Source organism: Bufo gargarizans, chromosome 3 (assembly GCF_014858855.1).
Source record: "Bufo gargarizans isolate SCDJY-AF-19 chromosome 3, ASM1485885v1, whole genome shotgun sequence".
NCBI classification, from domain to species: Eukaryota; Metazoa; Chordata; class Amphibia; order Anura; family Bufonidae; genus Bufo; species Bufo gargarizans.
In genome coordinates this window covers 74877875-74890541 of record NC_058082.1, presented here as the reverse complement: position 1 = coordinate 74890541, position 12667 = coordinate 74877875, and the positions used below count along the sequence as shown (strand labels likewise).

General features: G+C 41.3%; 1 protein-coding gene across 7 annotated transcripts in view; it reads left to right on the top strand.

Moving 5' to 3' along the window:
* The window catches only part of FRY (FRY microtubule binding protein), a 264523-nt gene that overhangs the window by 240291 nt on the left and 11565 nt on the right, over positions 1-12667 (top strand). For all 7 annotated transcript variants that reach the window (XM_044284644.1, XM_044284646.1, XM_044284645.1 and 4 more), the window contains 5 exons: positions 3695-3858; positions 4746-4935; positions 5103-5252; positions 6213-6311; positions 8182-8265. In XM_044284644.1, coding sequence (XP_044140579.1) covers positions 3695-3858; positions 4746-4935; positions 5103-5252; positions 6213-6311; positions 8182-8265 — 687 coding nt within the window. The remainder of the gene's footprint in view (positions 1-3694; positions 3859-4745; positions 4936-5102; positions 5253-6212; positions 6312-8181; positions 8266-12667) is intronic.

Sequence of the window (12667 nt, the reverse complement as noted above, 5' to 3'; positions counted from 1 at the left end):
TGCTGTTTGAAGGCATTGGTGCATTGAAGACTCGATTCTTTCATTTTAAAAGGTTGGTGAAAGTTGAACGATGTTTTTTTTTTTCTTTCTCCCCTGTCTATAAGCTATTTGCAAACTGCAGCGTACATACACATCAACACTTTATATCCCGTAGCAGGTCATAAACATAGGAACAAGGGAACATTCAAAGATTTAGCTGCAGTCACAAAATACGGGCTCTGTGTGTAATCTGGTATTTTTGGCTTGAATGGGCAGGGGCTTATCATAATTTAAACATGTACTAAATGAGCATCTATATGATGGATTGGCACCTTTGGCATTTCAATTAACAGTTTAAACTTGTTGTTACGGTATGTTCTAACTGCACCTCAGGTATTTATTAAAGACTTGCTACTTGTATAGCAAGTCTCTGAAAATTGGCACTCATTATTTTAAAATGGACGGAGTATAACGTGCCACCCATAAGGGCAACATACTTGGATTGCTACTACATCCAATGAGATATATGGCATATGTGGATGAAATGTTCCACACTGGCATAGTTTGTTGGCTGAAGGATAGATTTAGTATCCAAATGGCCTGTTGGCATATATTTGACAATTTAACATTTGGATGCTGAAGGTGTTGAATGCAAAAAAAGTATATGTTAAAGCAGGGGTGCACAGCCTGCTAATGTCAGCCAGTTTAATAGGGTTAATTCTGGTGACAGAAACCCTTTAAGGTCACACTTTTATAGAGTGACTGTACACTTTATTTTTAGGAAGAAACGTAAAAAATGGATACATTAAAACTGAAATATCAGCTCATCTCTGTTTTAAAGTTTTTGTTCTTTTAAAGTTCACTGTTTTGTTAGTTTATCATGGTTGGCCTCTCAAGCTGATTTACACCAGATTTATCACATTTTTTTATAACAAAAATTGTCCCAGTCTTAATCTAGTAAATGCATGGCATAGAAAGTAGAGTAACTGCTTAAGATGGAAGGTAATGGGTCTTGGGCGTCGGACCTATTGATTACCGAATAACCCCTTTTAAAGATGCACCCCTTTTTTCAATCATGGTTCAACATTTTGATAAATTTTACACAAATTTTCGCAGACTCCTGTCAAACTGTAAAAATCTACCACTATGTTTTAAACGTTGAGCTAATTGAAATGCCAAAGGTCAGTAAATTATGTACCAGCCCTGAAGTCCAACAGGGCAGTTTTCTCAGGTAGATTTAGTATAATGTAGTAAAAACGATTACTGGGCTGTTACTAGAAACTTTCCTGATTTAACATTCATTTAAAAGTCTAACGTCCATCAAAAATAAAGTTAGGTGTCATCTCTAACCTTATAAAATCTTGCTTACTAGTGGATCAGTCGCATACAAAATCCATGGAGGTTCTCTGTGTCTACTTCCCCCAGAGCATAATGTTTCAAGACGTTACGATCCACCTTGTAAGGCTACTTTCACACTTGCGTTCGGGTGTCCGCTTGTGAGTTCCGTTTGAAGGCTCTCACAAGCGGCCCCGAACGTTTCCGTCCAGCCCTAATGCATTCTGAGTGGATGCTGATCCGCTCAGAATGCATCAGTCTGGCACTGTTTGTCCTCCGCTCCGCTCAGCAGGCGGACACCTGAACGCTGCTTGCAGCGTTCAGGTGTCCGCCTGGCCGTGCGGAGGCAAACGGATCCGTCCAGACTTACAATGTAAGTCAATGGGGATGGATCCGTTTAAAGTGGACACAGTATGGCTCAATTTTCAAACGGATCCGTCCCCCATTGACTTTCAATGTAAAGTCAAAACGGATCCGTTTGCACTATCATGAACAAAAAAAAAAAATTATTATTATTATTTTTTTGTTCATGGTAATGCAAACGGATCCGTTCTGAACGGATCTAAGCGTTTGCATTATAGGGGCGGATCCGTCTGTGCAAATACCAGACAGATCCGCTCCGAACGCAAGTGTGAAAGTAGCCTAATCTGTATAAAGAAATGTCTTTTGTGGACTCGAGGAATATTTCTTTATCCAGTAGAGAAGGCATATTTTTATACATAGAACTGGGTGAATTATGACTACAGTGCCAAGATGTCATGATTGAAGGAAGAACACTATGAGAACGCCATAGATTTCAGTAGAAAGATTTTGTCAGGTAAGGCTACTTTCACATCTGCGCTTTTCCGTTCCGGTATTGAGATCCGTAATACTGGAGGAAAACGTTTCCGTTCCGTCCCCATTCATTGTCAATGGGGACAGAACTTAACTGAACAGAATGGAGTGCACCAGAATGCATTCCGTTTTGTTTGATTGCGTTCCGGACCGAAAAACGCTGCAAGCAACGTTATTAAATGTGTCATGAGATGCAGAACAAGACTGATCCGGCATGAAACACAATGCAAGTCAATGGTGCCGGAACCGTTTTTGCGGACACACAAGAAAATGGATCCGGCGACCATAGACTTACAATAGTTTTAGTGCTGGATCTGCCATGGCTATTTTAGAGAGAATACAACCGGATCTGTTCATAACAGACGCAGCCGGTTGCATTATCCTAACGGAAGCGTTTTTGCTGATCCATGATGGATCTAGCAAAAACACAGATTTGAAAGTAGACTTAGAGACAATTTCAGACTTATTTTTCGATGTTCGTGTCCCCCCTCCACATTACAGAACACAGGAAACTACTTTTAAAAGGAGTCAACTACTTGGCGCATATTAGATTGCCGTCATTGTCCAGTAGGTGATATAAACGGTTAACAAATCGTACCTTTTGTTCCATTTTCTGATGTTCAAAAAATGAAGTTTGATCATATATGCTGATGAGTATGCAAGTGCCCACGGGCGTTTCGCATTGCTGCAGGTGCCCATGCCCTCTGGAGTCTGTCAGTGACAGCTCCTCCTATGTCTCACTGCAAGATCCAGGGCCAGCTCACTTCAGCACCAGACCCAGTCACTGTGGGCAGCTTACTGTGCTTGCCTGGGTGCAGCAGTGAAGTGAGCTGGTATGGGATGTCCGGGAGCAGAGACAGTGACGTAGGGACACTGGGCCGTCTTAAAGTGAGACATAGGAGTAGCTATCAATGACAGTCTCTGGAGGGTATGGGCACTTACAGTAATGGCAAGCGCCCCTGGGCACTTGCAAACTCTATTCGCATTTATCATCTATTCGCATTTATCATCAAACTTTGTTTTTTGAACATAAGATACATAGAAAACTGAATTAAAGGTACGATTTGTTATATCCCCTACAGGGCAATGACTGCAGTTTAGTATGTGTAAAGTATAATATATCTTTATTACAGCTGGTGATTTTTGCCTCTTGTTATATATATATATGTGTGTATATTCTGTATGCGGGCTCATCCCCCTGTGTTCTATGTGGCGTTATTTATCTTTTTTATATGAATTATTCATAAAGATGGTGATTTTATTATGGAACTTTGGGTCCAGTACATGTTTCCGTTTGGTGATATGGTTTAGTTTGGGGCAGTTGGACCGTGTATTTCCAACAGGGGCTTGGTTTTTGGTTTGTGTTGATATGTGTAGTAGCTGACAGACTCCCTTTAAGTGGTTTCAAATGCCCAAGTCTCTGGCCAAATCTTACCAGCTTTACTATATACCATACCATGTTACATTAGACACAACCATCTGATACTGGAACTTTGATCAGTTGAAGTCAATGTGGTAATTTTTGTATCAAATTGTCATATTTTAGGTGGACACTGCCCTTGATGAAGATGATGCAACTGTACAAGAAGATGACTTATCGGGGTCAATGAGTGAAATGCCAGTGGTGTTTGAATGTAATGATAGCTTTATCCTTGAGATGGCTGAGGAGGAGAAAGATGATCGGATGATGGAGCAGTATGCACTGACCCAGTATGTTTTTGGATTTTTTTCAATACATATAATTCCTTCCCTTATTACAGAAACATAGAATGTGTCGGCAGATAAGAACCATTTGGCCCATCTAGTCTGCCCAATATACTGAATACTATGGATAGCCCCTGGCCCTATCTTATATGAAGGATGGCCTTATGCCTATCCCATGCATGCTTAAACTCCTCCACTGTATTTGCAGCTACCACTTCTGCAGGAAGGCTATTCCATGCATCCACTACTCTCTCAGTAAAGTAATACTTCCTGATATTACTATTAAACCTTTGCCCCGCTAATTTAAAACTATGTCCTCTTGTAGCAGTTTTTCTTCTTTTAAATATTCTCTCCTCTTTTACCTTGTTGATTCCCTTTATGTATTTAAAAGTTTCTATCATATCCCCTCTGTCTCGTCTTTCTTCCAAGCTATACATGTTAATGTCCTTTAATCTGTTAAGGCCCTTCGTATACATAAAGCCACACATTTCTCACAGTGGCTAGATATTGTAGTATATGTAATGTATAAACACAGTTTAGACTACAGGGTACCTTTTAAGAAAGGTTAATTGGGAATGAGGTGGCATGTTTGTTTGGGGTGTCTAATTAGAATATCTTTGCAATGCAGATTCTTCGGGAAAGTTTTTTTGTTGGACAGCCATCTTTCACATCTCTCTAAATCCTAATATTCCAAGGTGGAAAGAGAGTAAATGGGACATTTCAGTCTGTAGGTCTGACCAAATCGAATTGAACTGTAATATTGTGCTATGAACTATGAGTAATATATTTAACACATGAGCCTCACAAGTGATGGATGTAAACCATGTAGATGGAAGAAGATAGGACCATCCAACAATTCCACTTATTATAACTGCTATTTCATTTCTTCAAAGCTTTGGAGATGGAGACCAAATAACGCCGCCTCCTCCTTCACCTTTCTTCTCCGCCATCTTGGCTGCATTCCAACCAACAGCCTGCGATGATGCAGAGGAAGCATGGCGGAGTCATATCAATCAACTCATGTCTGATTCTGATGGGTCCTGTGCGGTTTATACGTTTCATGTGTTCTCCTCCTTGTTCAAGGTGGGTTCTGCTGGTGATGCCAAATCGTTAAGCTGATTGAAAAAATCCAGGCTCTCCATGTAATGGTTGTGTGTGATTTCAAGGTGTTGATGTATCAGAGACCGGAAGTGGATTTTGATTTGGGACTAGTTCACTATGATGATCCAATGAACCATTGTTCCTTGCAGAGTATCCAGAAGAGGTTCTGCTTCCTGACATGCGATGCTGCCTGTTATCTCGGAGATAGTCTTCGTGGGATCGGGTCTAAGTTTGTGAGCACCTCACAGCTACTGACAATGTGCTCTGAGTGTCCGACTCTCTTTGTGGATGCAGAGACTGTGAGTATTGTAAAGGAGAAGTTTTTTTATTTGGACTTAATGCAGGATAATTCTTCTTGGAAAGGCAGTCATGTATTTTTCGAGATAAACAACAGAGCAGGATACAGAGTAGATTGAAAATTCAAGCAAGCTGAGGAAAGTTGGATGCAAAATGAAATGGTAAAATGGCCTTGAATGGTATGGTGATTAAATGGTCAAATGCAGTGGTAACGTGTCTCAAACAATAGATTCTTACACCCCAGATGACTGAGGAATTTTCTTAAAATGGCTTATAATGCTGCAGTCTACTGCAGTGCCTAGACATCAATGGCTTTCATAGAATATCTCATCAGTACCTTATTCATTCATGTGATGACCTCAGCATATTATTATGCATAAGAGAAGTTTCCCTTCTTGACAAACTTTGCAATTCTTGATTGGTTAAACGTTTTCCTGCGCGTACAACTCGAGCATACCTAAAATATTCTGACCTTTGATCCATCTTCCTCTTAGCTCATTTTGCCAAAAAGCGTTTGTCATAAAATATAGCAGCTGACAATTACACAATGATCACGCACGATCATACATTTCAGCACACCATTCTCTGCCAAGAACACAGCAATAGAGAAAATACCTCTTTGTCAATTTCTTTAAGATAGAAATGCATTTGGGAAAGAATTGACGCTGCCCCGCAACACTCGTTTGGCTGACCACTGTCTCCCATGCCCTTTGCATAACTTGCATACTGGGCATAGGTCCAGTAGCGATTCCTCTGCCGACAGGATCAGGGTTTTCTGGTTCTTCCTCTTCCAATATCTAAGTTGTTGGGCTTCAACCATACTCGTATAATCAGGTTTAAACATCCATTTACTGTCCACTATAAAGTGACCATTGATTCTTAAAACATGCGAGAATGCCAAAATGTGCGGAAGCCCACAGCACAAGGCTGCATTACTTACCGGTTATAAACTTGTCTTTCAGCTGTTATCCTGTGGACTCCTTGAGAAGTTAAAGTTCAGTGTTTTAGAGCTGCAGGAATATCTGGACACGTACAACAATAGGAGAGAGGCTACAGTATCTGTGAGTATAAATGTCCTATTAACTTCAATAATGGAGTAATAGTAATACCAATAACGGAGAGGCCCTTGTAACAACAAGTTACGGGTCTAAGTTTGTCAGACTAGTTGTGTTGGCCTGGGTCTCGTGCACAGCAGTGTATTCTGGATACCAGTCATGAGGATCACATGAGTATGAATAGCCAGTAGTCACCCATGGTCAGTAATTGTCTGGATGTAAACTACACTTAGGGCAGGTCTATTAATCCTGTCTAATATTTAAACAGTGTTTAAACGCCCAAAAAGATGCAGAATTTATCCCAGTGGTGCTGGTCAAGTTTGGCGTACTTTACACTACCTAGTGGGTGGCTTAATTCACAGCAAATGTTGGGCACAATTTTTTGCACACATTAAAACATCTCCACCCATGTGCCTTTTCTTCTAGGCCACACATTTCCTGCTAAAACATGGTCTCTTGTCTAGCAAGGTGCAAATACTTAAAGGGGTGTTTGGGGGACTTAGATATTGATGACCTGTCCTCAGGATAGGTCATCAATATCGACATGACACCCCCACCGATCCGCTGCGGGCAATTAAAACTATACAGTGATTGCAGCTGGTAGCAGAAGCCAGTCAACACATGGTGGCCGTGCCATGGTACTGTAGCTTAGCTATCATTTAAGTGCCCTCTTGTATGCTGTATACTTTCCAAAGCTGGCAAGTGCCTGAAACATCAGATCAGCGGTAGTATCAGATAAGAAGGGGAGCAGCACTGCAATAACCAGCTCCGTCCACCACACAGTGGATGTAGTTTTGTGGTTACGGAGCTGACGCTACACTGAATCAGCTGATGTTTAGTAATGCCAAAATATGTAATTGTAAGCCATCCAACCAATCTACAAAATAAAATAAGCAAGGATTACAAACCAACGTTAGACATGTTTGTCCATAAGGGCCTCTGATGTCCATTACCCCTATGGCCTCCTCGGGGGATATTGAGGTGAATGTATCGGACTATTTAGGGGTTGTCCGGTTTAAGGAGTAAACCGTCAACACTTGGGATCTGCCTGCAATAAATAATTGATTATTACTATCTTACTATATTACTATGAAACATCCGAAGTCGATTCGCATAAAACTTCGTTCTAATACTGTACAGAGCAGGAGCTCCGTACAGTATTAGAATGTATTGGCTCCTATGAGCCGAAGTTATTACTTCGCGGAGTCTCGCTAGACTTTGTATAATAACTTAATAAATTGATTTCTACTGTAAAAAATAAAAAAATCCCGAACTCGGGTACCACTTGGAACCAAACCCAAGTTCGGGAAATGTTATTTTTTTTTTTTTTACAGTCAGTAGAAATCGATTTATGAAGTTATTACGCAAAGTCTCGCGAGACTTCACAAAGTAATAACTTTGGCTCGTCGGAGCCAATACATTCTAATACTGTACAGAGCGCTCGCTCCATACATTATTGAAACAAAGTTTTATGCAAATCGACTTTGGATGTTTCATGTGAAGTCGATTCGCTCATCTCTAATTATTACTGTTGGTAGATCCTACTCCGTTTCTCCTGGCCGGTCAGCTGTGATGTCACATAAACAACACATGACTGCTGCAGCCAATCCCTGTCTTCAGTGGTGCACAGAGGAGGCCAGGGATTGACTGCTGCAGTCAAGTGTTGTAGCGTAAATGAAGCGCTATAAGACACTCGGTGTGCAACACGTGCACCAGAATTCTAGCTCAATTTGAGTCAATAGTTATGTTTTTTTTTTTTTTTTACATCCACTAGATATCTATAATTCATAGATTTTTCATTTTGGCACAGGTAGATACGCTCTCAATGCATGTGCTATAATAATGTTATAATCATTTCTCATTTTCTCCCAATCAGTGGCTAAAAAACTGTAAATCCACCTTCGCTGGGGGCTCAAAAGACGGAGTCATCACATGTCAACCAGGAGATTCGGAAGAAAAAGTAAGAAACCGACCTTATTTGTCATCTAAGACGAGAAGCTTACCTGTCAACAGACTAATAGCGTAACTAATGGCACAGTTCACCCTCAAGTATAAAATGCAACATACTAATAGTAAGCCATGTATATTCAAAAATGAAAATGGCTCCAGACTGAAATCTTGATGAGACGACCCCTTTCAGACTGACTATGTCCCAGTGATCAGCTCATTGCCGCAGGTCCAGCTTGATAAGCCCCATGGTGATCAGCTGTTGTCCTGGGTGAAGGCGCAGCTTGTGTGAAAATGAATGGCTGACCCTGTAATACATGGACAGGACAGGTCTGCCAGCTGCTGTAGCTAAGAGAGGGGACCCAATGGGGGTCTGTTGTCTATGACATCCATTTGACTTAATAGGTCAAATGGAAAGAGATTGTCTTCATGAAAACCCTTTAGAATAATTAGTGCAGCGCACACAATTTTCACAATTGTCTAAGGGCTCATGCACACGACCGTATGTATTTTCCAGTCCGCAAAAAACGGATCTGCAGAAAACACCAATGACGTCCATGTGAATTCCATATTTTGCGGAGCCCTGATGGAACAGTCCTATCCTCATTCGTAATGCAGACAATAATAGGACATGTTCTATCCGTTTGCGGAACGGACATACGGAAACAGAATGCACACAGAGTAACTTCTGTTATTTTTTGCGGACCCATTGAAATGAATCGTTCCTTATACGGTCCACAAAAAACGAACTGAAAATAATATCGTGTGCATGAGCCCTAAAACTGATCACACATCATGGTAAAACAGCATCCTTCTCCTTCATCCTGTATCACATGGGAAGACATCTCCCCTTCATCGATCGACAATGAGACCTCTTCCCATCCTAAGATTTCTAGGCACAAAGGTGGTTACTGTGGGACCTGTCCAATATCAATTGACCCTGGTCACAAACTCTTGGTTTTGGACTTGGTCTCCACATATATGGCCCAGTTTTTAGGCCAGTCATGGATAAGGGCAATCAAAATAGGACCCTCTAGAGCAGATTCATTATTAAGACTGGGATTTTACACTCCAGTCTAAAAATAAAAATGATTTTTGGCGTGAATTGTGCCAAATGTATTAAAAGTATGAGCCCCCTAGAGTCAGAAAATGAGCTCTGTGCCTAGATTTCTGCCTAAATTTGTGCCATTTTCTGGCTTTAGTATAACTATATCTGTTTAAAACTTTTTAGTCATTGCCCTTAAACCATTTGGTGACAGCGGTGCAGAAAATGAAACTTTTGCACTATTTGTGACTTTATGGGGCCCCTTTACTCCAACAACCTGGGTTTTATTTAGTGTGGATATTTATGTTTAGCTGTAATACAGCTTTTTAGTTTAGTTTCTTTGTTCTAATCTTGGCAGTTTTCATATGACGCAGCATATCTGTACTGGGGCTGGTTATTGCGAAGCTTTGTAACAACGTGGCTTGTTGTATTGAACCTATTAATTTGTTTGTATGGTAATGAAATTAGTTTCACCTAATTCTGTTCATGCAAAAGTCAGGATGTGCTTGACACAACAAGTTGCATCAGGTTCCGTCAGAATTGTACGTATGTCACACCTTCCGGTAATCCTGGCATGGCAACGGCAGCCTCTGCTTGCAATAAGTATCCCACCGACCCTCCCCCCACTGCTTTTTATAAAGCCTTTATTTTTTATATACATTTTATTTTTTATAATTAAAATTAAGCTGACGTGGCAGACTTACAGAAGAAATTCTAAACGTCCAGATCTGTATAGGAGAACTTCACATAACCCACATCGCCAGAGAGCATATTTCCTTTTAAAGGCTATGTACACCTTTTGGGTGAATTTAATTTTTTCTGATTGAATTTGACAGATTTTGGGCTTAATTATATATTTTTTTTCAATGGGTTTTTATTAAAAAAATAATCTTCAGCAGGTTTGTCATAAAGGGTTAACTTCTGCCTTTGCTGTGATAATCCTACTTTCACTTTGTGCCGATCATCTAATAACCCTTAAGGCTCATGCACACCAACGTGCCGTGTTTTGCGGTCTGCAAAACATGGATGCCACCCATGTGCGTTCCGCAGTTTACGGAACGGAACGGGCGGCCCAGAATAGAAATGCCTATTCTTGTCCACAAAATAGACAAGAATAGGACATGGTCTATTTTTTTTTTGCGGGGCCACGGAACGGAGCAACGGATGCGGACAGCACATGGAGTGCTGTCTGCATCATTTGCGGCCCCATTGGATGCGGGACCAAAGCACATGCATGTGCCCTTATCTCTAAATTAGTAATAGCTCCAAAACCCTTGTCAGCTGAGCTGCCTGACAGGGAACAGTAAGTGTGCTACTAGAAAATCTTAAGCCTGTACAGAGAAAGGGGCTCAAAACTTTTAATAAAGACCAACTGAAAAAAAAAAATTTGGGCTGAAAATGAGTACAAAGCAATAATAAAAAAATTGCCCCTGGAGGTGTTCATAGCCTTTGAGTAACTTCTGCCGGAGCTTAATTTAATGTTCTTCTGGAGAATGGTAATGGTGTCTGTGTTTCCTGTGCTGTAAAGTGAATCTGTTATACCAGCAGTAAATCCATGAAGCCATTGGTATGTTGACAACCATGTATAAGGCTACCTTCACATTGGCGTTTTGGCTTTCAGTCTGTGAGATCCGTCATGGGCTCTCACAAGCGGTCCAGAACGGATCAGTTTTGCCCTAATACATTCTGAATGGATAAGGATTCGCTCAGAATGCATCAGTTTGCCTCCGTTCAGTCACCATTCCGCTCTAGAGGCGGACACCAAAACGCGAGTGTGAAAGTAGCTAAAAAGTCTTATTATTTTTTTTGTTCTACTTTCTGTAAATCATTTCCTCTGAACTGTAGCTGAATCTTATCATTCAGAGTCTTGCTCGATGTATTACTACTGTAATATAGGACATGACCAATGACTATTACGTACTGATCCCTTGCCTCAGCTAGGAATGGAGGTTTTCAAAAAAAAATGCATTGATTTCTCCTGCTAATAGGTGGATGGTAATAGGAAGTGGACAAAATGTCCATGTTCTCCATGTGTTCTGTGCTTAGTGGTTGTATTATATTAGAACACAAAAAACACAGTTTTTTCCCCCCCCCCCCCCCCCAAGGAACAGCGACATTTTTGTCCATGGGCTGTGTCTGGTATTGCATCTCAGTCCCTTTCACTTGCAGTACTGACCACAGCCCATGGCCTACCGTGGCGCTGTTTATGGAACAAAAAGATGATTTTTCCAATCTCATACAGGCCTGTCTAGGATTAGAGAAACATGGCTGCATTGAGGCCAAAGTCCGCGTGGGCAAGTTGCACAGTGCCGCTGAATGCATGTGCCAGACATGTGCAACTTTATACTTATAGTTGCACAAAATATTCAAGATAATGGGTATGCTGTGGATATGAAAGTCCGCGTGTGAAAGGTCACCAGCGTGTAGGTGGGGAATGGAAAAATCGAGTAAACTTGTTTTGTACTGTACTTTGCTGCTGATTTGCAGTATTGTGCATCTCTTTCTGACGAATGTATATTCACGCAAGGGCTTCTTCACAAGACTGTGTTCAACTTTCCATCTCAAAAAAGGATCCCTGAAAAACGCACAATATACAGATGGCTTTTGTGTGCATTTCTTTTGTATCTCATTCCTATAGACTTATGGACTAGTCTGACCCTCAAAAATAGATGAGACTAGGGCGTGTGCAGCAACGCACAGGGAAAGAGCCAGGAGGAGGGGAGTAGTACTTGTGGCACTGATGGGAGTAGTAGTTGATTCATGGTGGCTGTCCTCACCCCAACACTCCTTGGGGCCATGTAGTGATTGAGGAACACCCTGGCCTTTTTGGGGGCTCCTGCCTGGTGTTATGTGGGGTGCTCTGGATGTTGGGTTGATGGGTGCAAGCAGATTTAGGGGCCAGCAGATGGATGGTGGAGTTACTGACCAGGCCGTTTAATAAATAGATGCTAGGAGTTGTTCATATAACAGCAATAGGCACAGTTCTGAAGTATGTTACAGAGTAGGCTTCTCCTAATAGTTGTGTATAGGCAGTAGCAATGATAGTAGTAATCCTCCCTGGGGGGGGGTCCAAGTTCAATTTGCAATATTCCCAAATAACCACAGTTGTGCAATTCTGTTCTCATTAACGCTTTCTGCAGTTCCCAGTTTCAGAGTCCAGATCTTTGAGACAAACTGGCCATCTGATCTAAGTCTGGTGGACGCTAAAGAAGCATACACTTTCCACAGCAGCAAAGTCTTAGTGCCATAAACGTGCAGTACCTTACTATCGGAATCCAGAATGAGTTTGATGGTTCTAGACCTTCTGTGAAAGTCTGTTCTCTTTCCCTTCGGGGTAGTCTCAGTTAGGGCTCATGCACGCGAGCGTGGC